At 44.3% G+C, this 27,733-nt stretch overlaps 1 protein-coding gene across 16 annotated transcripts in view; it reads left to right on the plus strand.

Moving 5' to 3' along the window:
- SOX5 (SRY-box transcription factor 5) overlaps positions 1–27,733 on the plus strand; it is a 723,673-nt gene that overhangs the window by 597,595 nt on the left and 98,345 nt on the right. For 9 of the 16 annotated variants that reach the window (XM_088652473.1, XM_035127886.3, XM_035127885.3 and 6 more), the window contains 2 exons: positions 12,567–12,690; positions 21,266–21,351. In XM_088652473.1, coding sequence (XP_088508599.1) covers positions 12,567–12,690; positions 21,266–21,351 — 210 coding nt within the window. The remainder of the gene's footprint in view (positions 1–12,566; positions 12,691–21,265; positions 21,352–27,733) is intronic. The other 7 variants (XM_088652478.1, XM_088652474.1, XM_088652472.1 and 4 more) reach the window with 1 other exon arrangement.

Consider the following 27,733-nt stretch of genomic DNA (forward strand, 5'->3'; position numbering starts at 1 on the left):
GTGGGGGCCAAGCTACATTGCCCACCCCAATAATTTTTTGGGAGCCGGGCCCCCAATGTTCCAAATAATCAGAGGGTGGAGTCGAGTGCAGCACACCTTCCATGGCTGGTTCCTGCTGCTGCTACTACTGCTGCTGCTCCGAAAGGTGCTCCCAGCTCCCGATGTGGTGACACGGCATCATGCGTGTGATGTAACTCATGCCTGTTGTGCACATGACAGCACTAGCACACTGCGCACCACTGCCCCCCCCCAAGCTGTGGAGCAAGTTTGCACCTCCGATCTGGGGCTGTCACCTGGTGGTGAAGAGAGTGGGGAGAAGGAGATGCACAGGTACCCCACTTGCATTTCCTCCTCCTTCCTCCCTTCCTGGCCACATGTTTTAACTGGTCCTTCGGAGTAAAGCCGCAGATAGCATGAGGCAGAGAGTGAACATTATGACAGCAGCCTTCCTCCTCCTCCTCTTCTGACTGTTCTCTTTTGCTTTCTAAAACCGAGCAGTTGACCATGAAACTAAGTGCTCTTATAGAAACAAAGCACTCTTAAAGAGCAGTCAACCTAGCAGAGGTGGCAATCGGATGCAAGCCTGAACAGCTGAACGAAGTCCCTGGGTAGCAATTAGAGGCTTTCCAGTACCAGGAGTAATTAATGCATTACACACACACACACACACACACACACACACACGAGTAGAGGATATTGTTGCCACTGCTTCTGCGTTTCCTTTCTGTTTGTCCATTCTAGTTAACACTGAATTAAAAGAAAAACCGTATGGGAGCAATAATGCTCAATATAAAAATAATTACAAAATGTGTCATCCTGAGGAAAGGATGGTATTAAACTGTTGTAACAACTAAAGTTGTGAAAAATGATGTTGTTGCATGCCAATCATGCATTCAGTCTTGTTGGAATTAAATTAGATGGCCCTATTGCTAGATTTAAGACATCAGTCTTAAAGGGGATAAGTTTTCAACATTTTCTTTCCCTTTGAGTGACAAGCTATGCAAAACATGGTTTACCATGCTATTATCTGACATTTGCCTGGCTGAAATACAGCCTACTGTACAAAGGTGAGCGTCACTTCCATTGCTCCACCAACTTTTGCACATGCAAAACACTACTAAATCTTAGGTTGCGTAAATACAATCCAACTTTTGCATCTGGCCCCACTGACCACTGCCATGTGGCCCTTGGAAGATTGCTCATGCATGAATGTGGCTTTTGGGGTGGAAAAGGTCACTGCAGAGCAGGGGTTTCTAAAATGTGGCCTATGGTCCACCAATGGGTCTCAAACTTTGGTTGCCTGCCATGAGAAATGGGTTGCTGGAAGAAATAGACTTTTGGATTGATCCGTCTGGGACCTTCTCAGGCAAATGATCCTAAGTTGTGGGTTGGAATTACAAGCAGATCCTAGGTCTGAAGATGTTTAAACAGCCAGCATAGACAGAAACTGAGAAGGGATTTCCAATACGGAGGCAGTCACCACAGAGATTTGTTGAAACAGCCCTTGGGTGGCAGATCTTCTGTGTATGGCAACCTTGAAGCCCAACAAGAGATCAAGGCAGGAATCTAGCGAACTACACTCAGCACAGCAAATGATTTATGTGTGTGACTGTGCCTGGGCAGTGGTGTTTTTTTGCATGTCTTCCTTTGAACATCGACTTTCTGTGCCATACCAAAACCTGCTTTCCAGAGACCCTGGACTTTGAAAGTAGTTTGCTTTGCTGCAATGGTGATACTGGTGTATGCTCTTTGAGAAACCTAAATCCCACTTGGAAACACGGAGCTGGTTCTTTGGCTCCTAACCCAACTACAGAACTCAAGCGTCGATGTTTCATAAAAGATTAAAATCTGCTCTGCCTCCAAGATAAAGTTAGTTGAGTGTGTTTTTCTTGATAGATGGATGGATATCACTTAAAGAGAAATGACTCGACTTAGACTTTTCTTTGTGATTGTGCCAATACATCATGCAAAAACAGTGCTAACTTTGAATTGCTGCCCACTGCGTACTATTAGATAACCTCTCGTTCTTCCCCACCCGCCTACACGTTAATTAAAGCAAACACTGCTATAACTACTTGTCAAGAAAATGCGGGGGGGGGGGGGAGAAGATACTGGAAGAAAAGGAAAACATTAATAATAATAATAATAATAATAATAATAATAATAATAATAATAATAATGCAGCAACAGAACAAGAATATTAGGATTCTTTCCAAAGGATCTTATAATGTTATAGACTGCAAATGGGAAAGTAAAGAATAAGAATTTACTTAAAACAATGCAGGGAGGGGGGGAATTGGCTGAAAGATAAATGATAGGCAAAAAGCTATGAACATGAAATAATAATAATAATAATAATAATAATAATAATAATAATACATTTTATTTATACCCCTAATCAGCCAAGACGGGCACAGATCAAGGGGGCAAGTGGTGGGCCTACCAACTTGAAGGAATCTATCCACATAAGCAGGGAGTATCCGACTGAAATGGTTCAACACTTGACCCGAAGACAGTCAAGGGGGCTCCAGTTCTATTACTGTATTACTGTATTGGCAGAGCGGTCAAGGCGGAGCGACAGAACTTTCTTGCAAAAAAGCTCGCAAATGCCTCACAGCTATGAATTGAATTTGTGCTTAAATTTGGTTTTCCCCCTAAGGACGTTATTGACCTAATTATTCTAAAAAGTTGTGCTGGGCGAGAGCTAGCGGATGCAATGGAAGCTGCGAAGTAAGATTTCTTAGCAGCTTTCATAGCCATCTCATAGGCTTTATAAGCATCCTATAAGATGTTCTTGAAGCTCCTTCGCCATACTCTGGGGTGATATGATAGCCATGTTCAAATATATAAAAGGATGCCATATAGAGGAGGGAGAAAGGTTGTTTTCTGCTGCTCCAGAGAAGCGGACACAGAGCAGTGGATTCAAACTACAAGAAAGAAGATTCCACATAAACATTAGGAAGAACTTCGTGACAGATAAGAGCTGTTCGACAGTGGAATTTGCTACCAAGGAGTGTGGTGGAGTCTCCTTCTTTGGAGGTCTTTAAGCAGAGGCTTGACAGGTATATGTCAAGAATGCTTTGATGTTGTTTCCTGCTTGGCAGGGGGTTGGACTGGATGGCCCTTGTGGTCTCTTCCAACTCTATGATTCTATACTCGCTCTAGCCGTCTGAGGTCCCGCTTCATTTTCCGGAGCTCCTCGGTAAACCAAGGGGCCCTGTTTCGGCGGGGTCACAGAGGGCGCTTAGGTGTGATCTCATCGATGTCCGCCGACAACTGGTTATTCCAGTCCTCGACAAGGTCATCTAATGAGTCGCCAGGGGGAGCAGGGTCCTGCAAGGCCTGATGGAATCTATCAGGATCCATCAGCCTCCGCAGGCGAGCCCAAATGATAATTTGCAGGGTAAAGTTTGATTCACTGAGTTGACTCTGCTGTCAATATAAAGGAAATAAGTCTGATGAGCAGATGTGCAGGTGGGGAAAAGAACTGCCATGCAAAACTTGTGGGTTAATTTTGAGGGTGTTTCTTTTCTGTGGAAAAGAAGTCCGCTCACCTTTTTCGGTGGGCAGTGTTGTGGCCAGGCATCCAGGCCCCTGCCGTGATCCAGCGTGGGGGTGGGGAGTAGATGCCCCCCTCGTTCTATCCTGGCCAGTCATCAGCACTTGGTGGGGCCATGCCCCGTGAGGCCCTGCTGGTCAATCAACACCAGTAGGGAGCGTGGCTGTGGGAAATTTAACCGTGGCGCAGCTGGAGGGGCTCTCCTCTCTCGCCCTTTCGCCGGATCTCATTAAGGGTATCCCGTTAAAGGGATCCGGGGGTGTGGAGCCTAGGACGTGGGCTAGGGCCATGCCGTAACCCCAATGGGAAATGCTTGGGATGTCCCTATTTGATGTAAATCATAGGGCTCCCCCTATTGGTGGCTTATCCTTATGGATTCCCTGCAGATGGGCAGGAGTTCAGATATAGCCTGGCTTCACCCAATGCCTAAGCCAAACCCCTCACATCTGTAACCAATAAAGTTGTGGCCTATTTGAACCCATAAACCAAAATACTTGTGCCCATGTGTTTATTAATCACCAGGGAACTGTGGGTCACGGGGCCTTGGCACACAAATACATTAAGTCCAGATTTAGGTTTCGCAAGGAGTGCCTATTTAATTGGTTAGTCCCCACCTACATGATGCCACCTTAAATAGTCATTGCTTCTCCCAAGGAATCCTTGGAAGGGTAGTCAGTTAAGGATGCTAAGAGCTGCTGCAAGACCCCTGTTTCCTTCATAGAGCCAATGTTGGTGCCCGGCTATTTTGTGCCCTAGGCAAGGCTAACCGCTTGCATGCACACACAACACACAAACTTGCTGACTTCAGTTTTCAAAAACAGATGCCTCATAGTTATAGAAATCACTAAAAAATGATTGCCAAATAATATACACTGTATATTATTTGTTTATTTAGCATTACCTGACATTTCCAGAAGGTAGAATGAAAATTCTTTGGTTTTCCTAAAGCAGTTCATGTGCTTCTCCATCAAACGTAGACTTGCCAAGCTAAAAGTTGTCCAATCACTAAAATAAATCTAGGTTTGAATTCCTCACGCCCAAAGACATATTTTAAAAAACCCCTCACTTAAGAAATATGCAAAAACTAAGTTTCACCCTCTAAAATGACATGCCCTAATGCCAGGAGCTGAGCCTGAGATATTCCGAATGCAAATCATATGTTCTACCACTGAGCTGTGGACCTTCTCCATAAAGGATTGGCAGCCAGTTTACTTGTTTTAAGAACTGTGGGAAGTAATCCATGTGGCTCAGTGATGGACAAACTTGGCCCTCCAACTGTTTCGGGACTACAACTCCCATCATTCCTAGCTAACAGGACCAGTGGTCAGGGATGGTGGGACTTGTAGTCCCAAAACAGCTGGAGGGCCATGTTTGGTCATTACTGATGTAGCTGGTCCGATGGAGGAACTTGGCAGCTGCCGTTTGTATTAAAGTTTCCAGGAAGCTTTTAGAGACAACCCCACATAGAACTCAATGGAAGCCACTTGCTTATATAGGAAGAGGTTAAACCAACCTTCAGTTCCAGTAGGGATTCCCATATTTGGGAATGCAATAGAAGGCAGCGTGCTGCTTTAAACATAAAAAAGCATTATTTTTATTTCTCCCCAGAGATGTGGATGAGCATCCTGATCTTTCAGCAGCCCCCCGTTGTAAATAATGTATTTATCACGTCAATGCCGAAATCTTCCCGGCATCTTTAAGAACCGAAACAATGTTCCACAGAGCATTAAGCGGCCTTTGCAGCTCGGGAAATTATCCGGCACATTCTCCGTTGAAAAGCAGAAAGCGCCCACCATCGAGCAATCTCACACCTGTTTTCCTTTCCCTGACAAATGTTTCATTGACTCTCTTACCACCACGGTGCTCCGCAAAGCCCGCAGCTTATCAGTCGCTGCATTAAACAAGCATCTGGAAGCTGTATGTTCCATCATACGCTGTGCAGGAACATCAGTTATTAATGAAACGATCACAGATTTTTCTCCCACCTCCACTTCCGAAGAAACGTTTCAGAGGAATTCTTCCGTAGTATTAATAGCTACACATTTGGGAGCAAATTCCTCCTATCCATCTCTGTGTTATATTAAACTGTGTGGCAGAGCCGTGTTCATCTTTTAGAGCGAAACACCCTTTCAGCAGGCTACTCCATTAGGGTAAATGGGTCATTGTCCTCCACCTTCTTATTTGCAACCCATTCGGGGGTGTCAGCTGCCTCCTCCTTAGTCTCAGTGTTGCCCATGCAGAAGTCAGTAGAGTGGAAGATGGGAACTTAGCTAGAAATAGTGGGCTTCCCCTATCATTGAATCCTGCTCCATTAGCTCCACCCAAGGTTGGTCTATCAGCCTTCTACTCCGCCAGTCCCAAGGGGCACCGTCCACCACTAGACCCTTTCCATCATTAGGGTTTAGAATGATTGGGAATTTGCTGAGACCTGTTCTCCATCTGGGGGGGGGGCATCACCAAGAGTCCCCCTGTGTCTGTTGCAACTTTTAACCACTAGGGAGGGACAAATAGGTCTAGGTCAATGGTTTTTGCATGCGTTCACTAATAAGCAGGAAATACTAATTCTGGTTGCGACTCTAGCTCTATTGTGTGTGTCATAGAATCATAGAAGTGTAGAGTTGGAAGGTATCTCCAAGGGTCATCTAATCTTACCCCCTGCAATGCAGGAATCTCAGCTAGAGCATCCATGACAGATGGCCATCCAACCTGTACTTAAAAACCTCCAAGGAAGGAGAGTCCACCAGCTTTTGAGGGAGTCTGTTGTGTTTGCTTCTTATGGACCCTGGATTACCTGTTATGAGTCTGGGGCTGGTGAAATAACACATGGCGCTATGGGCAAAGACTGAAACTCAAATGGCTTCTGTGGGGATTTTATCCAAAAATTGCAGTGTGCTACCGTACTTCCGCTGATGGAGGCATTATGCCTCTGGATACCAGTTGCAGGTGAGCAGAGTGCTGGTTTGCTCATGCCCAGTTTGCAGGCTTCCCACAAGCATCTGGTTGGCCACTGTGAGAACAGGATGCTGCACTAGGTGAGCCATTGGCCTGATCTAGCAGGTCTCTTGTTTTGAGAGTCAACTGGGGTCAGCAGTTTGCATGCACATGAAGGATTCAGACTCAGTTTATTGGGCCTCATCCAGTCCACCACTGCATTAAGACAGTTGTCCAGGGCTTCCACTGTCTCCCCCTATTCAAATGTTATGGAGAATTAGAGCTGTGTGTCATCGGCATAACAATGGAACTGCAGTCCAAAACACCTGATGACTCTTCCCAGTGGGTGGGTGGTTGTTTGGTTCTTAGCACCTGGTGGAACCAGGTAGATAGTTACCAGGGAGTAACTATCCACCAATTCTGCTCTTTGGACTGAACCAATGTAGGTAGGAATGAAAGTGTAGTTTTTGCCTTCAGTACCCATCCCACAAGGGACCCGGGTGGTGCTGTGGGTTAAACCACTGAGCCTAGGGCTTGCTGATCAGAAGGTTGGCGGTTCGAATCCCTGTGACGGGGTGAGCTCCCATTGCTTGGTCCCAGCTCCTGCCAACCTAGCAGTTCGAAAGCACGTCAAAATGCAAGTAGATAAATAGGGACCGCTACAGCGGAAAGGTAAACGGCGTTTCCATGTGCTGCTCTGGTTTGCCAGAAGCGGCTTTGTCATGCTGGCCACATGACCTGGAAGCTATATGCCGGCTCCCTCGGCCAGTAATGCGAGATGAGCGCACAACCCCAGAGTCGGTCACGACTGGACCTAATGGTCAGGGGTCCCTTTACCTTTACCTTTTACCCATCCCACAGTTGATCCAGGAGCCGCTAAGAGTTTGCGAAATTGTAAGAGGGTCACACTCCTACTCAATACTGGTCATCCTTCAGGGTGACCAAGGCTGATTCACTAGCCAGGCCTCAACCCAGACTGAGGTGGATCCAGCTAATCTGTTTCATTCAGGAAGATAGCCACCCTCTCCTCCACCTTATTCACCCCCTTCCCCCCAAATAGGGTATTGCCAATTCTTCAGTGAGTGTTCCACACCATTGGGTCCAAGCTGGGCTTTTTAAGGAGTGGCCAGAGATATGCCAATGTTTGCCTCTAGCTCTGACTGGAAGATCTTAGTGGTCCTAAAGAAACTCTTAAATCTAGGATCCACAAGTCAGTCCACAAGTCAGTAGATCTGTTTGAGAGGTGAGGGGGGAAGAAAAGGTATTGGGTGTATACATAATTCTGTATCAACATGTCTGAAAAATATGTTGTCTTAGCTAAAAGGGGGGGATCTAGGTTTTTTTTGCGTTTGTCGTTTTCCACATCTGTAACCTAGCAACAAGTAAACAAACCTTTGCTGAAAGCCCTACCTCCTCCCCGTGAAAAAAAATAATACAGCATTTAGGACAAAACCAGCCAGCTTCTGCATTCAGTTCACATTTCATCCTCCTGTAATATTTTTATAAAAATAAAATTACCTGGGCACTTATTTACTTTAGAAAGGAAATGGAGCACAGGTATTAAAACTCTCTTTCTCCCTCGCCCTACATTCCAGCTTGGAACGAAAATTACATTGTTTTGACTGAGTTATTTCGGTCTCTACGCAACCCATCCTCACCTTTCTGCTTTCCTTTACCTCCATTACTCAGCTAAGTTTTGCCATCTGAAGCCAGGAGGCTTTTTAATTAATTTATTTATTTCAAACACCCATTTTTATTTTATTTTTTTGCATTTGTACCAGGAGGTGGAAATTTTGTATGAGAAAATGTGATGATGCCTTTATTTATTAATTTAAAAAAAACAACCTTGTTTTTTCTAATGGCTTCCTTCCCAAACAGGGACACATGAGTACAATGCATTTGTTAGCGTAGTCACTTGAAATCAAGTGCAGACTTGTGCTACCTTGTGGGCTTGGCAGAGGCTGTGCGTGAGATTGTGTCTGGGTGTGTGTGTGTGTGTGTGTGTGTGTGTGTGTGTTGCTTTAGTTTATATTAGCCCTGGAGGCAGAGTTAACACTTGAAATGGGACAAGAATATTTGCAGTCATCAGAGAACTTTCCAGTCGGCTTCAATAACATCACTCCGTTTTTTGTGTGTGTTTTTTTGTGGATTTTTTTTTTTTTGGCAGCAAAGCCTTCAGTGGAACCATCTGTCTCTCTATTAGTGTTTTGAGTTCTGTTTTGAAGCTTCTTTGCTTGGCAAAGTCACTTTCATCGTTGGAACCTTTTTTTAAAAAAAAAAAGTTCCATGGCTCTCTGCCGAAGAATGCAATGCGAAAATTCCACTCGGCTGTTCATTTTTGTTTCTAAAAGGAGGATGGAGTTTCTTTGTGATTTTTAAAAAGAAAAAAATGAAATATCCATTCAAGGCAGGGGTGGGGTTATTCCAGGGTGTTAAAAAATAAATAAATAAATAAATTGCGGGGCGTGTGCGCTGTTTGTTAGCTGAATTAGAATAACAACAGGGGCACAAGTGGAGAAGGAGAAGTCGCTTGAGTTGGGGAATTAGTGGTAGAATCTTCCTTTCTTGGTGCATGGGAAACAGAACAGGGCGCTTCTCTGTGTGAGGCCCAGTGCAGTGCAGTGCAGTCTGCGACCAGCAAGTGTTCTGTGGTAGTTGCACATTGTCACTGCCCCAATTTCCTGAGGATGCTTCCCAAAGTGTGCTCTATGTGCCAAAGAATGCTTACATGTACAATTGTAGTGTTGCCAGCCAACCAGCCAGCCATGCCCTTTCCCAGGATACTCCATTACTTTCTAACACACAGGTCCCAGTCCCACAAACTCATCATACCACTGGACCACCAAGGACGGTTAGGCCTCTTCCAGCTGCATTAATTTTTGCCTCTTCATTTCCTTCCCTAAAGGCACTTCTGTATTTCTGCAAACTTTTTGGGTTCACCTGTGCTCATCCTCTCAGTTCACTATTAGAAGGGAGTAAATGGCAATTGAATCATAGAATTGTGGAGGTGGAAGGAACCGCCAGGGTCATCTATTTTAACCCCCTGCAAAGTAGGAATCTTTGGCCGGACGTGGGGCGCGAACCCACAACCCTGAGATTAATAAGAGTCTCACGCTCTACCAACTAAGCTATCCCCATCTTCCTGTGTGATGAGGGTGTTTTTTCAAGCAGCAGCAGCAGCCAGCAGAGAGGTGGCGGGTGGCGTTGCTGACCTTGGCTTTCCAGTGCAAAATGTCACTGTTAGTTGCAGAGGGGAGGGATGCAAGGCAGCAGGGTGCTGGTGCAGCAGCAGCAGGAGGAATCTGCACTGCACTGAGTTCCTCTTTGCCCTCTCGGGAACTGACAGTAATGCCCAGTGCTGGGAGCCAGCTCAGCATTGCATCCCTGTCTGTGCCACCCCACCAGCCTCTACTGCTTTCATGTCAGTGTTGTGTTTATAACTGTGCAGTGCTGTGGCAGGTGAGCGAGGGACTTTGGGCTTCAGTAGAGTCACTCCACATGTGATCGTAGTAAGATTGTGCCTTGGTGGTCCAGAAGCCACTGATTCATTGGTCTTCTTGAATTGTTTAATGATGCCCCCCCCCAGATGCCAAAACCTTTTGGGCAAGCGAGCCGTCAGCCATTCTCAAGGCGGGTGGGGGGGAACTTGCATGCTCAGCTGAACTCTTTAATAAAGGTTCACTACTTAGATAATAGGGACACGGGTGGCGCTATGGTCTAAACCACTGAGCCTTGAGCTTGCCAATCAGAAGGTCGGCAGTTTGAATCCCCGCGACGGGGTGAGCTCCCGTTGCTCAGTCCCAGCTCCTGCCAACCTGGCAGTTCGAAAGCACGCCAAAAAGTGCAAGTAGATAAATAGGTACCGCTCTGGCGGGAAGGTAAACAGCGTTTCCGTGTGCTGCTCTGGTTTCGGTGTTCTGCTGCACCAGAAGCAGTTTAGTCATGCTGGCCACATGACCTGGAAAAACTGTCTGTGGACAAACGCCGGCTCCCTTGGCCTGTAAAGCGAGATGAGTGCTGCAACCCCAGAGTCGTCTGCGAGTGGACTTAAATGTCAGGGGTCCTTTACCTTTTTTTTTTTACTTAGATAATGTAAGATTAGGGATGGGGGAGAAATTTGGTTCAGTTCACATTTAAAGGTGGGCCTGGTTTGTACTTTTTGGAACAATAGCATGCATGAAAATGCAACCGTGGTTCAAAATTTGCCCTTCTCCAAATTTTGCAAGACTGTTCTTCAGACTCATAATGCTACAACAATGCACATTCTAGTGGCGTAAAAAGCATAAGTTAGTGCAAATAACATGCAAAATGCATTATATTAGAGGAAACTGCATTTCCAAAATGTGTATGTTAGGCAACAAAATGTCTATATTAGCTGAAATTTGCACTAAGAGGCAGGTGAATTTTCATGAAGACTTTTTTATTAAATCACAAAGTAATGTGGAAATCTGGAGAATTACTTTTAAGATGGGGAAAATGGAAAACTAATAGAAACTGTTATTGTCAGATTTGCCCAATCCTACATTTGTGTGTGTGTGTGTGTGTGTGTGTGTGTGTGTGTGTGAGAGAGAGAGAGAGAGAGAGAGAGAGAGAGAGAGAGAGAGAGAGAGAGAGAGAGATTTCGTTTCAGGAAGGCACCGCATACAGATCTTTGTGATGCTAGTGTTGCATGCGTACCTCTAACTCAGGATAAAATTTCATGTATCTGAAGAAGTGAACAGTACTCCAAAAAGGTTTATCATGCCGTAATAAATGTAATAGCCCTTAAGACGTTCTGTTGTTTTTGCTGCAACGGACAAACATTGTTTGCCCCTCCGGAGAATTTATTTCTTATTTATTTCCGAATAAATAAGTTCCACCTGAATGTGGACCTTCATTAATGCCAATTGAAAGGCATGCTTCAGACTAATTTGGGGATATAAGTCCCATGATCTCCTGGTCATTGATATTCTACACAACCAGCTACATTTCCTAGAGGCCAGCGGAGGTCCTGTCTTCTTCATAGCAATACACCAGACACTGGAGAAGGGAAAGAGAGAGAGAGAGAGAGACCTCAATTCCATGCAGTGGTTTTCTGCTTGAGTGTTGCCACAGCCAGAGATGTGGGGAGGTGTCCGATGGCTCATGGGGGCAGTGGCTTATTTCCAAGCGACTCGGAAATGTGGGGAAGCAACATGTCTCTTATTTCAGAGGCAACCAGACAGCAGATCTTCCCCCACCTCTAGACTTTTTGCCAGCTGGGGCATCCAAGTTGGGGTGGAACAGTGTCATAACTGGCTGGTAGTCTGCATTTGTGGTGGGTCATCATTTCATATGACCCTGTAGCTCTGCAAATGAGCCTCTGAACCAGATCTTGTGACTGTTTGAGAGCTTCAAAGGGAGTGGGCAGTGAGGTCTGGAATGCAGAAAAGTACAGGCCCTGCTACCTGCCTTCCTTATAGTTCCCATTCACATGCAGAAAGTTGTCTCTATTACACAGCCATCCTGGTATTGGTAAGCCAATTAGCACATATAGAGCAATAAAAAAATTATTGTATTATTATTATTATTATTATTATTATTATTATTATTATTTACAAGTGCCACATAATGTTTATTCCACATTTGCAAGGATTCACTACTTCACCGTGCCAGTGGCTACTCTTTGCAACTCCTTGTCAGGCACCATCACTGTATTGGTTTTGCCAGCAGCTAATTTTTTTAAAAAAATCATGCAATTTCAACATGTACTGTATTAAGATGGCTGATTTTATTTCTGTTTTAAAATGCAGTGTTGATTTGTTTCTAATGTTTGTTTTCGTCTGCATTTTGAAGGTAGGCATTGGCTTGTCCTTCATAAACCGCTTAGAGGTTTATTATTATTATTATTATTATTATTATTATTATTATTATTATTATTATGTGGTATACAAATTTTGCAAAATAAAATAAATATTCAGTGCATAGACTGCTCTCTTCTGGACTGGATTAATTGTAGGCCAATCTTTTCAGTTGCAAATGCCACCACTGTCCTGTTGCAAATTTACCATTAAGGAGAAGCCCCGATTTCTGGTTTGATTTTCCTTCTCCTGTTCAGCAGGTCCAAGGTCAGCTGCCGCCATTAATGATTCCAGTATTCCCTCCAGACCAGCGAACTCTAGCAGCAGCAGCACAGCAGGGATTCCTCCTTCCTCCTGGTTTCAGCTACAAGGCAGGCTGCAGTAAGTCTAGTTAACCCCGCCCCTGCTGGGGTACAAGCAGAGGATTAGCGTTTTAATGAGGCTGAGCAAGAGATGCTGTAGCATGCTGGCCAAAAATGTGTCTTCTGAACCAGGAAGCTTCTGGCTCAATTGCCAGTTCAGAATTTCACTCGGGGACCTCACCTCAGCCTCCATGTCTGCACAGACACCCAAACAAACTCAGACTCTGCTGGTACATGATCTGTACCCTCCATTTTCTCCCCAGGTGTGTGCTCAAAGCCTATGCATGTTGAGATGAAGCTATGTATACAAAGCTTCTTTGCAAATGGGACCTCAAATGAGGTGGTGGGTGGGCCAGAAGATGTAGACCTGCCTTAAATGAGCATTGGTGCAAGACAAAGGTGTCTTCAGTTTGAATAGCAGCCTATCTTACAGGACTGCTGCACAGATTGCTGTTGCACAGGTCTCCGGTTCAGTGCAAAACATTCCAAATTCATGCCAGGTTCAGTAAGTTATGCCCCTTTCCAGGATACTCCATTGCTTTTTAACACACAGGTCCCTGTCCCACAAACTCAACATACCATTGGCCACCATGCACGGTTACTTCTCACCCACCTGCCTTTTTTTGCCTCTTCATTTCCCTCCCTATAAAGGCACTTCCGTATTTCTGCAAAATTTCAGGTTCTCCTGAGCTTGGTTTGCTATTAGAGGGAGTAAATGGGGATGGAATCATGAAGTTGGAGGGGAGCACAAGGGTCATCTTAGTCCAACCCCCTGCAGTGCAGGAATCTTTTGTCCAATATGGTGCTTGAACAACCCACAACCCTGAAATTGTCTCATGAGCTAAGATCACTGAAGGTGAGTGAGTGGCTTATCTGAGTCCACCGATTTGTGTGAGAGTGAGACTTGATCCAGGGATTTCCTGGTTCACAATACCTGGTACGCTAGAGAAGCTCTGTCTTCTTAAGAATCAACATCTGCTCTGCATCTTTAGGGATGATCAATTAAGCTGGTTTGGAGCCTCCCCTGATCTGATAATACAATTTCCCCTAATTTAGTGCATTTTTATCTTATTTCCACAAACAGATTCAAATCTATTAATAAGAAACCAAATAGAGGTTGTAGTCAGCAGAAACGTATGGCCATGAAATATACGTAAGAATTATACACAAAAAATAAATTATATGTTACAATGCAATAAAAAAACTATTATTGATTAAATGTGGTCACTGATCAGTGCACACTTTGCCCTGATATGTACATCTTTGTAGAAACGTTTTGGCTGGAGAACTGCATCACAAAATTACAATAAGTGCAAATAAGAAAGGGGCAGCTTTGGTTTCGGTTCACATATTGTTATGGAGAGTCCTAATGTGCCTTTAAAGGAGAACCAAACTGCATTTCTACCCCAGCCCTGTACTTGGCTTCTATGAGAAAAAACTCTCTTCACCTTCATTGCAGGTAGGAAGAAGGATTTGTAGATACAGCTTTTTTAAAAATGAAACTCCTTCCCCATATATCTATATCTATATCTATATATATCTATAATTTTTAAAAATCACCTGAAATTTTCTTGATAGTGACATTTGAGAGCATAAAACCCAAACAAACAGATCAGATACCTTTGAAACATACGTCTCTTATTGCCTAAAGCTGCCATTGTTTTCAGTGCCTCTTTTCCACTCCAACCCCCCCCCCGAAGGAAGAAGAGGGATTGGGGGGGGGGGAGAGAGAGACTTAACACTGTTGTAGGGGAAATAAGATTTCCTTCTAAAACAGCCTGTTCCCTATTTAATGAAGAGGTTTAATTTGCCCTTTTTGCAAGCAACTTCCAAACAACATGCAAGTCCCATTAATCTCAACAGGAGTTCTGTGCATAGATCAAGGGTAGCATATGCCTCTCAATTTATGGGCTAACACAAAGCATGAGTATCTTTATAACAGTCTAAGGTTGGGGGGAAAAATGCAGCAGATTAATCCTTGAAGGCTTTTGCTTTCAATGGCATGTGTTTGGGTGTGCATATGCACGCATTTGGACAATTTTATATAGAAACTTGTGTGCTCCTGCCATCATGGCACTGGCTGTTTTATTTTTTTAGAACGAGGGGGAAAGGGGAGAGCTCTGAAAAGTCTTCATTTCAGCAAAGAGATTTATCTTCATCGTTGGATTTCATAAAAACTGGTTTCATTCATTTCCGCTTATCTAACTCTTCTGACATCAGTTTCCTATCTAGCTATCTGAAGCCCTCTTGTTCTGGGAGCTTCTATCTTTGGTCCTTCTGTTTGGCTTTATTATGTCCGCATCAGTGTATCATTGACTAACTCATGAATCCATCAATTGTTTTCTTTTTGTTAGCACAGTATTCGCTAAAGGAGCAGTTGAAATTCATTTCCAAGGCAAAAATAAAATAAAAGAAAGGACTGTGCCGGTGATAAGTCTTTTCCAAAGTGTTAATCTTCAAGGTTGAATCCCCCCCCTTGAACTTCCAAAAAATAAATAGGTAGAACTGGAGGGTAGTATAAGCCTTCACCTAGGGACACAATTAAAACAACACCAAGTTGCAATGAATATTCCCCAGGCTGGGTTATTTATCTTTTGGGGGGGGCGGTGTCTATGTGTGTAAAAACTTACACTTTGTCAGTGAAACGGGGATTGAGCTTTTAAACAAAAGTCACTCACATTGTGTGAAGAGTGTTTTACTTATTTATTTTCTTACATTTATATCCCATCTTTCTTCCTTCATGGCACCCAGGGTGGAATGCATGTCAGATGCCTTCAAACCATACCCTGCTCAATTCCCTCGCTTAACGAATGCCCTGCTTAACGAAATTTCCGCTTAACGAAAGGTTTTTTTCTAGTGGAGGTTGCCTCGCTAGATGAATTCATTTTATGAAAAATTTGTCTAGCGAATTGCGGTTTCCCATAGGAATGCATTGAAATTCAATTAATGCGTTCCTATGGGCAAAAAAAATAATAAAAAAATTCAATGCATTCCTTTGGGATTCGCTAGACGAATTTTTCGTTATAAGAAAAGACCTGTGGAACGAATTAAATTCGTCTAGCGAGGCACCACTGTATTCCCTGGCTGTTGCTATTTTCTTTCTTGGCTGTTGCTTCCTGCTTGCTGGATTAGTTACGTAGCCAATCACACCCAATCAGGGATCACACAGTTAACAGAATGATACCACAACGCTACATAGTCAATCAAGCAAGTGAGGGCAGTGCACAGGAATAATTGAGCGGTTATACAAGGAGGGATGAGAAGGTGAGGCCTTTTTTTCCGGCATTGCCAAATGTGCAAAACATTTCACTCGGGCTAGTTCCTGGTGCAACGCTGAGTTTTGATGCAGTTTATCAGCCAGAAATTCATAAACAGCTCCCACAGTGTTTACTGAGAATGCACACAGGCAGCTGTTTAGCAAGTGGTAATTTTCCATGAAGGATATGTAACCATTTGATAAGCCAGCCGTACATATTTCCTTGTCAAGTGTTGAGGAGAATTCTACCACATTTTCAGAGTTGGTTAGAAATCTGAGAGAACCAGGGAGTGGAGAAATTCTCCACGCAGACCACTAGCTTACAATGTATCTGCAATGACACCAAAGTCACAATTGTGTAAAAGTAAACCAACTTCTGCATTCACCATATGCAACAACGCTATCAGTGTCGTTTGGGTCAGTTTGACCCCAGCCTACCGAATCGCTTATCTAGGCTGTGGCTATTCATGGACACATATGGACCACAGTGAAGAGTTCTCCCTTTCTCCACACTGGAAAATCAGGGATATTAAGCTCATCCAAGCACTGCAGTGCCCCATAGCATGGATACCGAGTGTTCCTATAGCTGTTCTTCCTCCTATGGCAGATGCAGTGATTCACGTTGCCGAACATGTAACTTAAAGCTGTTGAATGTTGAATATTGCTATTTATATTTGTAGGCCTGCAAAAGGTCAAGACTGCATCCCATTAAACATATCTGGCAGATTCAATTAATTCCATGTTTAGCACAGTGCGGCACTGTGTATGTGTGTTTGCTTTTCAACTGCTAGTATATTAACAGCATGGCAGCTGTGTAGCACATCACATCCATGAGACTGACATGACATCACACCTTTTTGGTCACCATGGAAATGAAAAAGAAAACTGAACCAGGTTTTGCCTAGGCCTGAGGGATGCCTGTAATAGCTGCATGCCAGGGAGATGTTCTTGAAAGACCTTCTTCATCAATAAAGTCACATTTGCCAAATTTATCCATGACATGTGGCAATCTAAGGGAGTTTTGGATGTACTGTCCCATGCCTGTCGCCATGCATAATTCTTGAGGATCTAGGCCTTGGTGAGGGGCAGATGGTTCTCATCAACCAGGGAAGGTGGCCCTTCTAGGAGAAGGAAAACTCTGGTCCTTAACCTCTGCTGCCTGCCTTGCAGGACATCTTTGGGAGAAAAGGCTAAGGAGTAAACCCTACATAATTCGAGAGTGGAGTCCCTGAGGCAGCTGAAAGGTGTCTTGTACACCTCCTTACATCAACTCCTGCAGCCAAGCTGGTGCCAAACGTATTGCTCTGCTTTCTTTTGGACCACATCAACAAGGCTGAGCAGGGGGGTCTTGTTGTCAGGGCAGCCCAAGACCTCCATACATACTGCCCAGGTTTCCACTTCAGGGAGGTCACTTTGGTGCTGCTAACACAGTGGTTTGACTTCACCCCCAGAGGTGCTTTCCATTGTCTCTCAAGACGGATGCCAACCAGGCCTTGATCTGTTCCGAAGTGAGGGATGAGATTCGTAAGGGATGAGATTCAGAAGAGTTACATAGTTTTTATGTTCAAACTACTGCAGTAGAATTTTGACGCTTAGTCCTACTTGATGGGAACTGCAGTCCAAAACACCTGTTGGGAAAGGCTACTCTTTACATACAAATTAGCATATGCAACTTTTATGCAAATAACTATCCTTTTTGGGTGATACATTCACTCTTTTGGGCAAAGCCTGGACTCCAGGAGGGTTTGGGCTCATCTAGGAGTCCCTTATTTTTCTCAGAATGGGAGAGATTAATTTCTGAGCCCTTCTTTGCTGGATGTTGGCCAAAACTCCCCCCCAAATGCCACTCTTCTTGACTTTGCTGAAATTTGAGCACAGATGGCACATACAATCCTAGATTAATTATACCTACCTATGCTGGCAGAATAGAGGTGAATGGAAATCTTCTCAGGCTAGAATCTGCTGGAATTTCCATCTCCCTCCCTTTTGGAGAATATTTGCTGCTACTTTTAATCCTTGTGGGGGTTTGAGTATGATTCAGCAGAAGTAAAGCATTTTAAGTCCCTCCCCCTTTTTTCAATGGGAGAAATGTACATTTGCTGCCCATTAGCTGTTGAGTCAGATGTCATCTGCCTCAACTTTGGGGTTGATGTGCTTTCATCCCTCTTTCATCCTTGTTTTGGGTGGGGAATGGCTAGACAATAGATGCATTGTGTATTTCTTACATATCAGCTCCCTTTGAATGGAAACTTTTAAAAAATATATATCTATATATCAAATTTGCAGAAAAGCCCAAAAACAGTTATTGATGAAATATCTAATTACTATTTCAACTTGGCGCAACTGGATACGAGAGTGGACAAGCCAAGCCTAATAAAATTAAAATATGCTGAATTCACCATTTGATGGTTTTCTGAACAATATCCCCTACATCCAATAAAAAAAAATATGAAACTCATAGTTAATTGGTTTCTCATACAGGACAATAAAATTAATGTTTAGGATTTAAATACCATAAACTTCCCCAGGCAGATTTGCTGATGTATCTCTGTTTTTTAGTTCATCACATGTTTCATTGTTTAATGGGGTATCATGTGGGCCGTATAATTAAGTCTCATGTACACAAGGTCCGCAGGCATGGCTTGCAAAAGGCTGCTGGCTAATTTTCATTTAAGTGCTGTCAGATGATGTCCAGGTTGTTAACAATTGCCAAGCCCTCCGGGGGAGAAGATGAAGACAAAAATATAGATTTAGACTTTTGTGTGTGTGCAGCTGACAAAAATATCAGAGCTAAGTAAGATATGGTGGGTTTATGTCAGAGGAAGGGAACCCTTTTCATCCCAAGGGACCACATTCTTTTCTAGGTGGCCTCCTGAGGGACAAGTGCTCATGGCAGACAGGTCAAAAGTAGGCAGAGCAATGAATCGCAGAAATGTAGAATCGTAGCATTGGAAGGGGTCCTGAGGGTCATCTAGTCCAACCCCCTGCAAATCTCAAATAAAGCATCCATGACAGATGGCCATCCAACCTCTGCTTGCAAACCTACAGAGGCAGTCCATTCCACTGTCAGAACAGCTCTTATTGTCAAAAGGTTCTTCCTGATGTTTATTTGGAATCGCCTTTCTTGCAACGTGAAGCCATTGGAAGAAGAAAAAACAAGCTTGCGCCAGCCCTTTAGCTATTTGGAGATAGCTATTATATCTCCTCTCAGTCTCCTTTTCCAGGCTAAGCATACACAGTTTCCTCAACCATTCTTCATAAGTCTTAGTTTCCACATCCTTGATCATCTTGGTTGCCCTCCTCTGCACACCTTCCAGCTTCTCAACAACATTCCTAAATTGTGGTGCCCAGAACTGGACACAGTATTCCAGGTGTGGTCTGACCAAGGCAGAATAGAGTGGTACTATTACTTCCTTTGATCTGGACACTAGCCATCTGTTGATGCAGATCCTGTAACTTTGTGAGGGGCATAGAGGTCTCTTGACAACTTTCAGTACCCTTAACAAACTACACTCCCCGGGATTCTTTGAGGAAAGCCAAGAGTTTTTAAAATGGTGCGGTGCTGCTTTAAATACAAAGTGCACATTGGGTCTTACACTGATAACTAGCAACAATGAAGTGTGTTGTTGTGATGTGGCCCTTTGCAATTTATCTTAAATGTACTTCCCTTCTATTAGCTAGAAAAGAAACAGCATTCAGAAAGGAAAGCTTATTGTGCCCGTTGAATCAAATGTACCATGACCTCGCATTGTGCTTTCCTAATGAATGTGTACCGTTGTAAGTCTTGTTTCCAAAGACTTTCCTGGGCTAATAATTTCTGTTAGCACATCATTGGGCCATGCACAAATGCTCCAATGATCTTTATTAATGGGGTGGAAAGCTTTTAAAACATTTTGTCATTTAGAAAGGCCAGGAATATATAAGGCACAGCACATCTGTGTTAACTGCAAAGGCTAGATGTTAACAATTCGGCCCTTTGTTTTCTGCACAAAAATGGAAAGGGTTATCAAGGCATTTGTTTCTTATGAAGGCCTGCTTTTGTAGATATATTCAAAGTTAGATTGCAGAAACAGAAGAGCATTTGTTGTGAATATTTCCTGTGCTTTAACAATAAGCCCCTCGTCCCAGGGAACTCTGGGAATTGTAGCTCTGTGACGGGAGTCTCATTACCCTTAATAAACTACAGTTCCCAGTTGCTGAAGTGGTGTAAGAGGTCTTATCAAAATAAAGCTCGAAAGACTTGTCAACAGGAAGTTCACAGCCTCTGGTTTGTGATAACTGTTTCTGAGGGCTTCAGGGCCATTCACTAAGGGTTCTTTGCCATGACGAATGTGAAATAATTAAGGTGCCACCTATAATCAAGTTTCCACTGAGAAAAAAGTTTTGGGTGTTGTTGTTGTTGTTGTTGTTTTTAAAAAAATCAGAGCAATGAGTTGTTATTAACACACTTCTTCCAGAAGGCAGCAGAGGAAAAAGTAGCTAGCCTAAAAACATAGTCTTCACCAGCCATCTGTCTAAATGAGCTGAGCTCTTGGGACCCTATTAATCACTACCAGCAATTCATTTGTGGGATGAGCGGTGCCACTACTGAAAAGGCCCTGTCAGCTGTTCAAGGACCAATCTAAATATCTGGTCAAGGTGGCACTTGCACCCAGAGTGAAATTAAACATTCTGAAAGTTAAAAACAGCAGCAACAATAACCTGAACATAAATGGTACAAGGGCTTTCCCATCACATTTTTTTTTCCAACAGCCAGTTCAGGACAGATTATTAAATGAAAATCGGTTTTGAAACACAAATGTAAGGGGTGGACTTAGGTAACGATCTTTGGTGTGAGCATAGTGTTCCAGTTACGCAAGTGTGTCTCCGTTTCCATCTCCCAAACACTGTGTGTGCTAAAGTGTCGGTCCTACTAGCTTTCCTCTGTTTGGCTAAATTCCAACTTTGGATCAGCCTGTAGGTTTGCACCCCCCCCCCAAATCCAGCATGGCGATCTTATCAAGGTTGTGCTGTTTTCTTTTTCTCCTTTTCTCTCCTTTGTAGATATTCTCTCTCTCTCTCTCTGATCAGTGTGCACTCCCCTCCCCCCTCCCCATTTCCCTAAATACATCATGAAAAAGGATGAGGTTTCCGCCTTAATTGCCTGTGCCTTTTATTCACATTCCTCTCTCAGCCAGAATTGTGAAGAGTGTTAGTAAAAGGCCTCACAATGGAGCTTTTCATTAGGCCTCTGCGAGGCGCACAAAAGGAGGCTTTTGGAAAGAGTGAATGCAGGAGTTTAATTTGCAGGTGGAGAGTGGATAAAAGGTGCTGACGCCTCTATTATTCTCTTACTTAGGTGACCCTTACCCTGTTCAGCTGATCCCAACAACCATGGCAGCTGCTGCCGCGGCAACCCCCGGCTTAGGTCCTCTCCAACTGCAGGTAAGTCCGGCTACAATGACGGAGGAGGCAAAGGTTAAATAAATATGGAAAGCAGTTTTCTCTCCTCCATTCCAACCCCGCAAAACACACACAATGTGGTTTCCCCCTCTTTCTCTTTTGCACCCCGCCTTTTTTTTGTCTGGCACACACACACCCCACACACCCTTTTCATTTACAAATCTACATCTGGAAGTGGCTTTCTTTTCACCTGGGTGAGGGCGGGCTTCAAAAGTGTCCTCCCCACACCCACTCCCCTGGTTTAAAGGAACTGTGGCTTGCTGGTAAAGCAGAGGGGACAGAGAGGGATGCTTCGCACCCACTCAGAATGCTAGTCCTCAGAGCCTTTCATGGTAGTTTTCTTAGGAGGTGCAAAAGGAAGCACTGCTTCACATGATGCGTTGCTGATTTACAGGATTCGCTGCTGCAAGGTGAGGTGAAGGCCGTTGTTTTCTAAGGAGCTAAGGATCACTCCGCACCTTTATAAAGCATGCAACCTTCCCCTCAAGAATCCTGGGAACTGGAGTTTGTTAGTAGTCCTCGGAATTGTAGTTCTGTTTGTCGGTTCCTGAGATTATTTTTTTGGGGGGGGGGGTGGATCCTATGGTATAAATGTGGTGAGCATGCAGCTGTACATTAAGCAGGATAGGTTTGTTGATGGCTGTTTGCCACAATACATTTATAGTCTCCTTTGCTTCACTGACGGGACTCAAGTTTGCATGTGCAGGATTCCAAGGCAGTCTTCCATAGAAACACTGGGTCTTCCAGCCATATACAGACCAGGCACAAACCCACTTAACTTCAGCAAGGGGGCTACATCATATGACTTCAGACCATGCCCTAGGACCCAGACTTCAGACCCAGCAAAGGCCATGAGAGCTGCGGATGAGGCATCTGTCTTAGAGGCCATGTGCTTTTGACTACTAGATGCTGGGGCTGAATTAGATAAGCTAGCTACTTATTTACTTATTTCCCCCGTTCCTTCTTTTGGTTTATAAAACTGCCCTTCATCATCCTGATTAAGGGTTGGGTTACAACAAAATGCCACAGGACAAGTCCAGAATGCATTGTGCTAACCAACTACCAGAAGACTTTATATATATTTGTAGTGGTTAGAGCAGGCATCCCCAAACTGCGGCCCTCCAGATGTTTTGGCCTACAACTCCCATGATCCCTAGCTAACAGGACCAGTGATTAGGGATGATGGAAATTGTAGTCCAAACCATCTGGAGGGCTGAAGTTTGGGGATGCCTGGGTTAGAGCATCAGACCAGGACGTGGGAGAATTCCCCCCCCCCACATGACCTTGGGCCAGTCACCATCCTTCAGCCTATCCTACCTCATAGGGCTGTTGTGAAGATAAAATGGAGTGGGAGAACAATCCATGCTGCCTTTAAAGCTCCTTGGAAGAATGGTGGGATAGAAGTCATGATGATGATGATGATGATGAGTAAATAATAAATAAAATTTCAGGCACACAGTTCCCATTATTATAATAATTAAATTTGTATCCTGCCCTTCATCCAAAGATCCCAGGACAGTTCACAACAGAAAAATACAAAATGAGAAAACCAAATACATAATAGAACGAATGCGAAAGCAAACCAATTCCCACCCCCCACCCCAATGTCAATCACCTGACGCCACAATTGATTTCACATTTTGAAATCGGGACTTCGGAGCACCTCGCAGGCAGCAAGAAGTTACTGAAATAAAGATATCTTATCTTCATTTTAGCAGGGGGTTGCATCAAATCCCGCTGGATTTAAGCCCAACTCAACAGCAGGGGTTAGATCCTGGTGTATTGGCTGCCCGTGCCTGTGTGCTTTGGGGAACTGCACAGCCATGGTAGAGTTGAACCCTACACCCCCTGCTCATCAGCTGACATTACAGAGTGATGTCAGCCTGATGGACAAGTGGTGTGGCTTTGAGAAAAGGGCATCACAGGCCAAACTGGAACCCCCGTCGGGCCAAGATTGCGTCACACACCAGAGGTTCCCAATCCCCACCCCTGGCTTAGCTGCTGTGATATCATAGGGAGGCAGGACAACCTAAGTTTAAGTAACCAATTTATTAAGGGGTTTTGTGGACCTCCGTCCTGGAATACCAAAGTCACTGATCAACAGTTGTTAAAATAAGAGTCTCCTTCATGATAAAGGTACCTTTGTGGTGCACATCACTCGGGCAGTTTAAGGGCCTTTTTGAAAGCCGTTGGCCCCAGGCAGCAGGTGACTGTTGCTTCTTGTAGTCTGTGATTAATGCAACCGCCAGCACATGATGGTGCCAATTCACAAATCCTTGGTGCCATTGTAGAGCATATCATATTGCATTCCTCCATCCTCAGTCCTCCTCCTTAACTAGTTCAACAATTATTTGGAATCATAACAAAGTGACGCTTTCAGAAAATGCTTGTATAGCTAACCAACCTTGTGGCCTGGATACACCTTCCAAAATCACACCTTGGCAAACCTGGAAGAAACCCCACTCCCCCACCCCCCAAAAATAGCCAGCTAAATCACAATTCCAGTAGATTCAACAAGACCTACTGAGAGACCTATGGAGTTAATTGGATCTGCCTTCCACTGGCTCATTGCTGGATTTCGCCTGCTGTCCTGGGACCTGGGGAAGGAGGCTTTCTGTGCAGTAGATGGAATAGGGCTGGCATGGCGAGAGAGCCTGAGAATCCCTGTGAGCTGTGCGTGTGACATAATATCAGCATAATAAGTCACTCTTAATGAGCAGGCGAGAGGCTGGGAGACAATTGAGATGGATCTCTTCTGCAGTTGAGTCAGCTGAGTGCCAGATAAAGCACCGTCAGTGTGTGTAAGCTTGCAGAGGTTAATATATTCACCTCTTATTGTGGTTTAGCCTCTGATACAAATACTCTGGGCAGCATGAGAATTGTGGGAGCCATAGAAAGCACTGCTGTGGGTGCCTGCCTTCATCCTGGAATGATTTCTGGGGATAACTTCAATCCTCGTAAAGTGCTGTGAATACCGGTAGTCACACAAAGATTGGAAAGGAAGTATCAGGAGGACTCCAGCCAGGGCTAGATTACTAGCAATGAAGTCAAAGTTTTGTGATCTAAAAGGGCTTTGTTTCCACTGTCTTTTCTTTTTCTTTTTGCAAGGGGGGGGGGTGGAAGCTGTCAGTGATAGAAGGAGTGGACAGTAAGTGTCTGTTTTTCAGAACCTGGCTTAGTCATTCAAGGGCCTATGAACTCTGATAAGAAAAAGAAAGGAACATATAATAGCGGTTAATGGGAAATGGGGGCATTCTGCCAAGGTTATTGGTTTCATGGCAAGCAAAAATGCAAAACAACAATTGGGAGCAGAAATTCCTCCCACATGGAAATAGGGGTAGCCCCAGTGAATGTTTACCTGGGGTGGATCCAGGGTTATGAACTGGTGGGCAATGGCAGGCAGTGGGTGGAAGCCAGCAAGTCAGGGAGTGGGAGGAGAGGAAGGGGGGGGGAAGAGGAGGCACATGAAATAAAAGAATGCAACTATTAGCCACTTTTACACAGTGTGTCCGATGTATTAGGTAATGTTGTGGAGAAACTATTCCACTTTCTCTCTTAGGCACCAGAGAAAGAGGTTTTTTACTTTTTAAAAAATATACATTCCATGGTTTTTAAGTGTATTGCTTTAAGTGCTGTGTTGTGACATTTTCTGCTGCTGTGCTAACTGCTGTTTTAACCAAGGGTTTAAGATGCTTGGTTTTTAGAATTATTTGTTGCATTTGAGCACTTTAAGAAGTTCTAAACCACCCTGGAATCAACAGGAGGTAGTATATACACATTTTTAATTAACAACAGATACCATGTGTATATGTTCTATCTATGGCATGTGTGCAAAGTTTCCTCAATAGGCGAAGTAGTGTGGAAAGGTTTGTTCGAAGAGCACTATTGTTGTTGCTGCTGCTGTTGTTTATTTCATTTAGGAATCACTTCCCATGGAGCATCCCAAAGCAATTTACAATTTAATTGAAATTGAAATATAGTTTCCCATTTCATCTGAAATGGGAAACTATGGTTAATAAGTTCAGAGCATGCCAAGATACTAAACCAAGTAGAGAGGCAGGTGTTGCAGCTGACTGCATTTCTTCACTTCGGACGTCCTACAAGAGGCATTGGGTCATCCACACTTACATTTTGCCCTGCTCTTTCCAGGCACAGGTCTGTGCCCAAGCACTTCCCCCACCCCACCCCACCCCTGCTTTCCCCAGGAAAACCTGCTCTTTAACGCTGAATTGGAACAAACAGCAATTCCGGTTTTCTGCAGATTGCCATTTGCAGTCAGCGGTAAACAGTGTTTTTTTTCTTGGGGAAAGTGCCAGGGCCAAAAAACAACAGGATGCTTTAAAGCCGGATCTGTGTCTAGAAACACAGCACAAAAAGAGTCAGGATGAGGCCATTTACTCAACTGGGGGGGCTTCTAGTCCGTGTTGTCTGTGCCTGACTTGGACTGCAAAACAACTGCTCTGTTCACTGAACGCAGTCGGTGCATGACTTTATAGATTTCAATTACATCTCTTGGAACTTTCAGAAGAAGGCTTTGTGCCTGATCCCTTTCTCTTTCTCTCTTATTACTCCCCTGCCCCCAGTGATGCTCTTTAATCCACCCCACCCCACCCCCAATCTTTGTGCACTGACAGCAGTAGCGAGGCAGGTTTTTGTAGGAAGGGGATGAAAAGGAGTATTGCCAACGTTGCCGCTTCCGTGCCGAGGCTGACACATGCTCTCTGTGTTGAAAGACCCCTGCCAACCCCTGCTTTGAGAGGACATGTGTTTTGAAGCCCTTCCTCTCCTTCTTCTCTCCAGGAGTCCCCCACTGCGATGTCCTACCTGTCACAGTTAGCACTAATTGGTTGCCCTCATTGGCACCGCCTGCCGAGAGGCTAATGACTGGATGAGCAGGTATATTAAACTGCCCTCCCTGTTTGTAGCAGTGCATACTGTACACCGAATGTAACTTGCTTTGCTAGCCGGGTTGGCATTCATACCATCTACGTTTTAACTTCTTTTGACAAGGATAAAGCGGGGACTTTGCTGTCTTTTGTTGCAGCTACGGAGCTAATAGGTCTCATTGTCACTGTCTCCCACAGTGCTTCCAAGGGTACTGATTGCCCTAACTCACATTGCCAGGGAGGCTGTGTCTTGTGCTGAGTTGCTCTGCCCAAAGCAAAAAAAAAATATAAGGAAAGGGAGTTTAGAGGTTCCTGCTTGAGCAAAATGCCCAAGGAAGTTTGAGAGGAGTGATCTGCTGGGAGGTGGGTGGGTCTGTACAGCCCACCCACCCCCTCATGAGGGACACACCGGACACATTAGTGCAGATTGCTAGCTAAGCTGTATGATGGGTGCCTGCTGTCTGGTTGGGTGTATAAGGTTGGTAGAAAACTCTCTGTGCCTTGAGCAAAACTGATAAGATGTGGGGTGAAAGTTGCTTCTGAGTTTTCCTCCAAAGCAAAATCTGGAGGTTCCTCCTGGAGCCACGCATCTCAGAGAGTTCTAAGAAACTCAAAAGTGTTTCTATGTGTTTATAGAGAAGGGACATGACTCAGGGTAGGCCCTCTGCTTTGAATGCCTAAGGTTAATCTACCAACTGCCTCCCCTCCCTTTTCCTCTCTTCTCCAGCTGCTTCTTTTTTTTAGCAGCAGTTCCAAACCCTGCATTTTTGCAACTTGGGATAGGGGAGTTTCAGGGAGAAAGTGGTAGATGGCAGAAAAATTAAGGAACCCTTTCCCTGCTTGCTGTTACTTCCTAACCAATTGGCGTTTCCTGCAAACACATTGCATTGGAGAAGCAATGTACACGATCTTCTACACAATGCATTGGTTGCAGCTGAAATGTGTGGTTCTGCCTTCAGCGAGCAAAATTCCCCATACTGGTTCTTTCCATCCTTAACACTGGCTAGGTGGCCAACCAACTTGACCTACATGGAAGATGTGGGAAGACGTGGGAGCTTTCATGCTGAGCTAGCATTTTGGAAATGTTGCTGGCACTGGATTACCCCATTTCTCAAATTTAAGTACAATCCATCCTTAATTTTGAATCCTGATTCACTCCGACCCAGCTATCTGGTCTCCATCTTTGCACATCTCCCGCTGTGATAGTCTAACTTACCCAGCTATTTTCTCTTAAGGTCTAATGTCTCAGTATGGAATGCCTGACCATGGCACTGACTGTATCTGAATGGACACCCGTGGCTGTCGAAGGGACGGGTTCCGGAGCAGTGCAGCATATGTATCATTTTACTGCAAGGATGGGGAATTTGTGGCCCTCCAAATTTTTGTTGGACCCCCCCCCCCCCAAAAAAAAAATCCCATCAAACCTAGTCAATGTCAACAATGCTCAGGAATTATGAAACTTGTAGTTCAGCAACATT

Source organism: Zootoca vivipara, chromosome 9 (genome assembly GCF_965207765.1).
Source record: "Zootoca vivipara chromosome 9, rZooViv2.hap1.1, whole genome shotgun sequence".
Taxonomy (NCBI): Eukaryota; Metazoa; Chordata; class Lepidosauria; order Squamata; family Lacertidae; genus Zootoca; species Zootoca vivipara.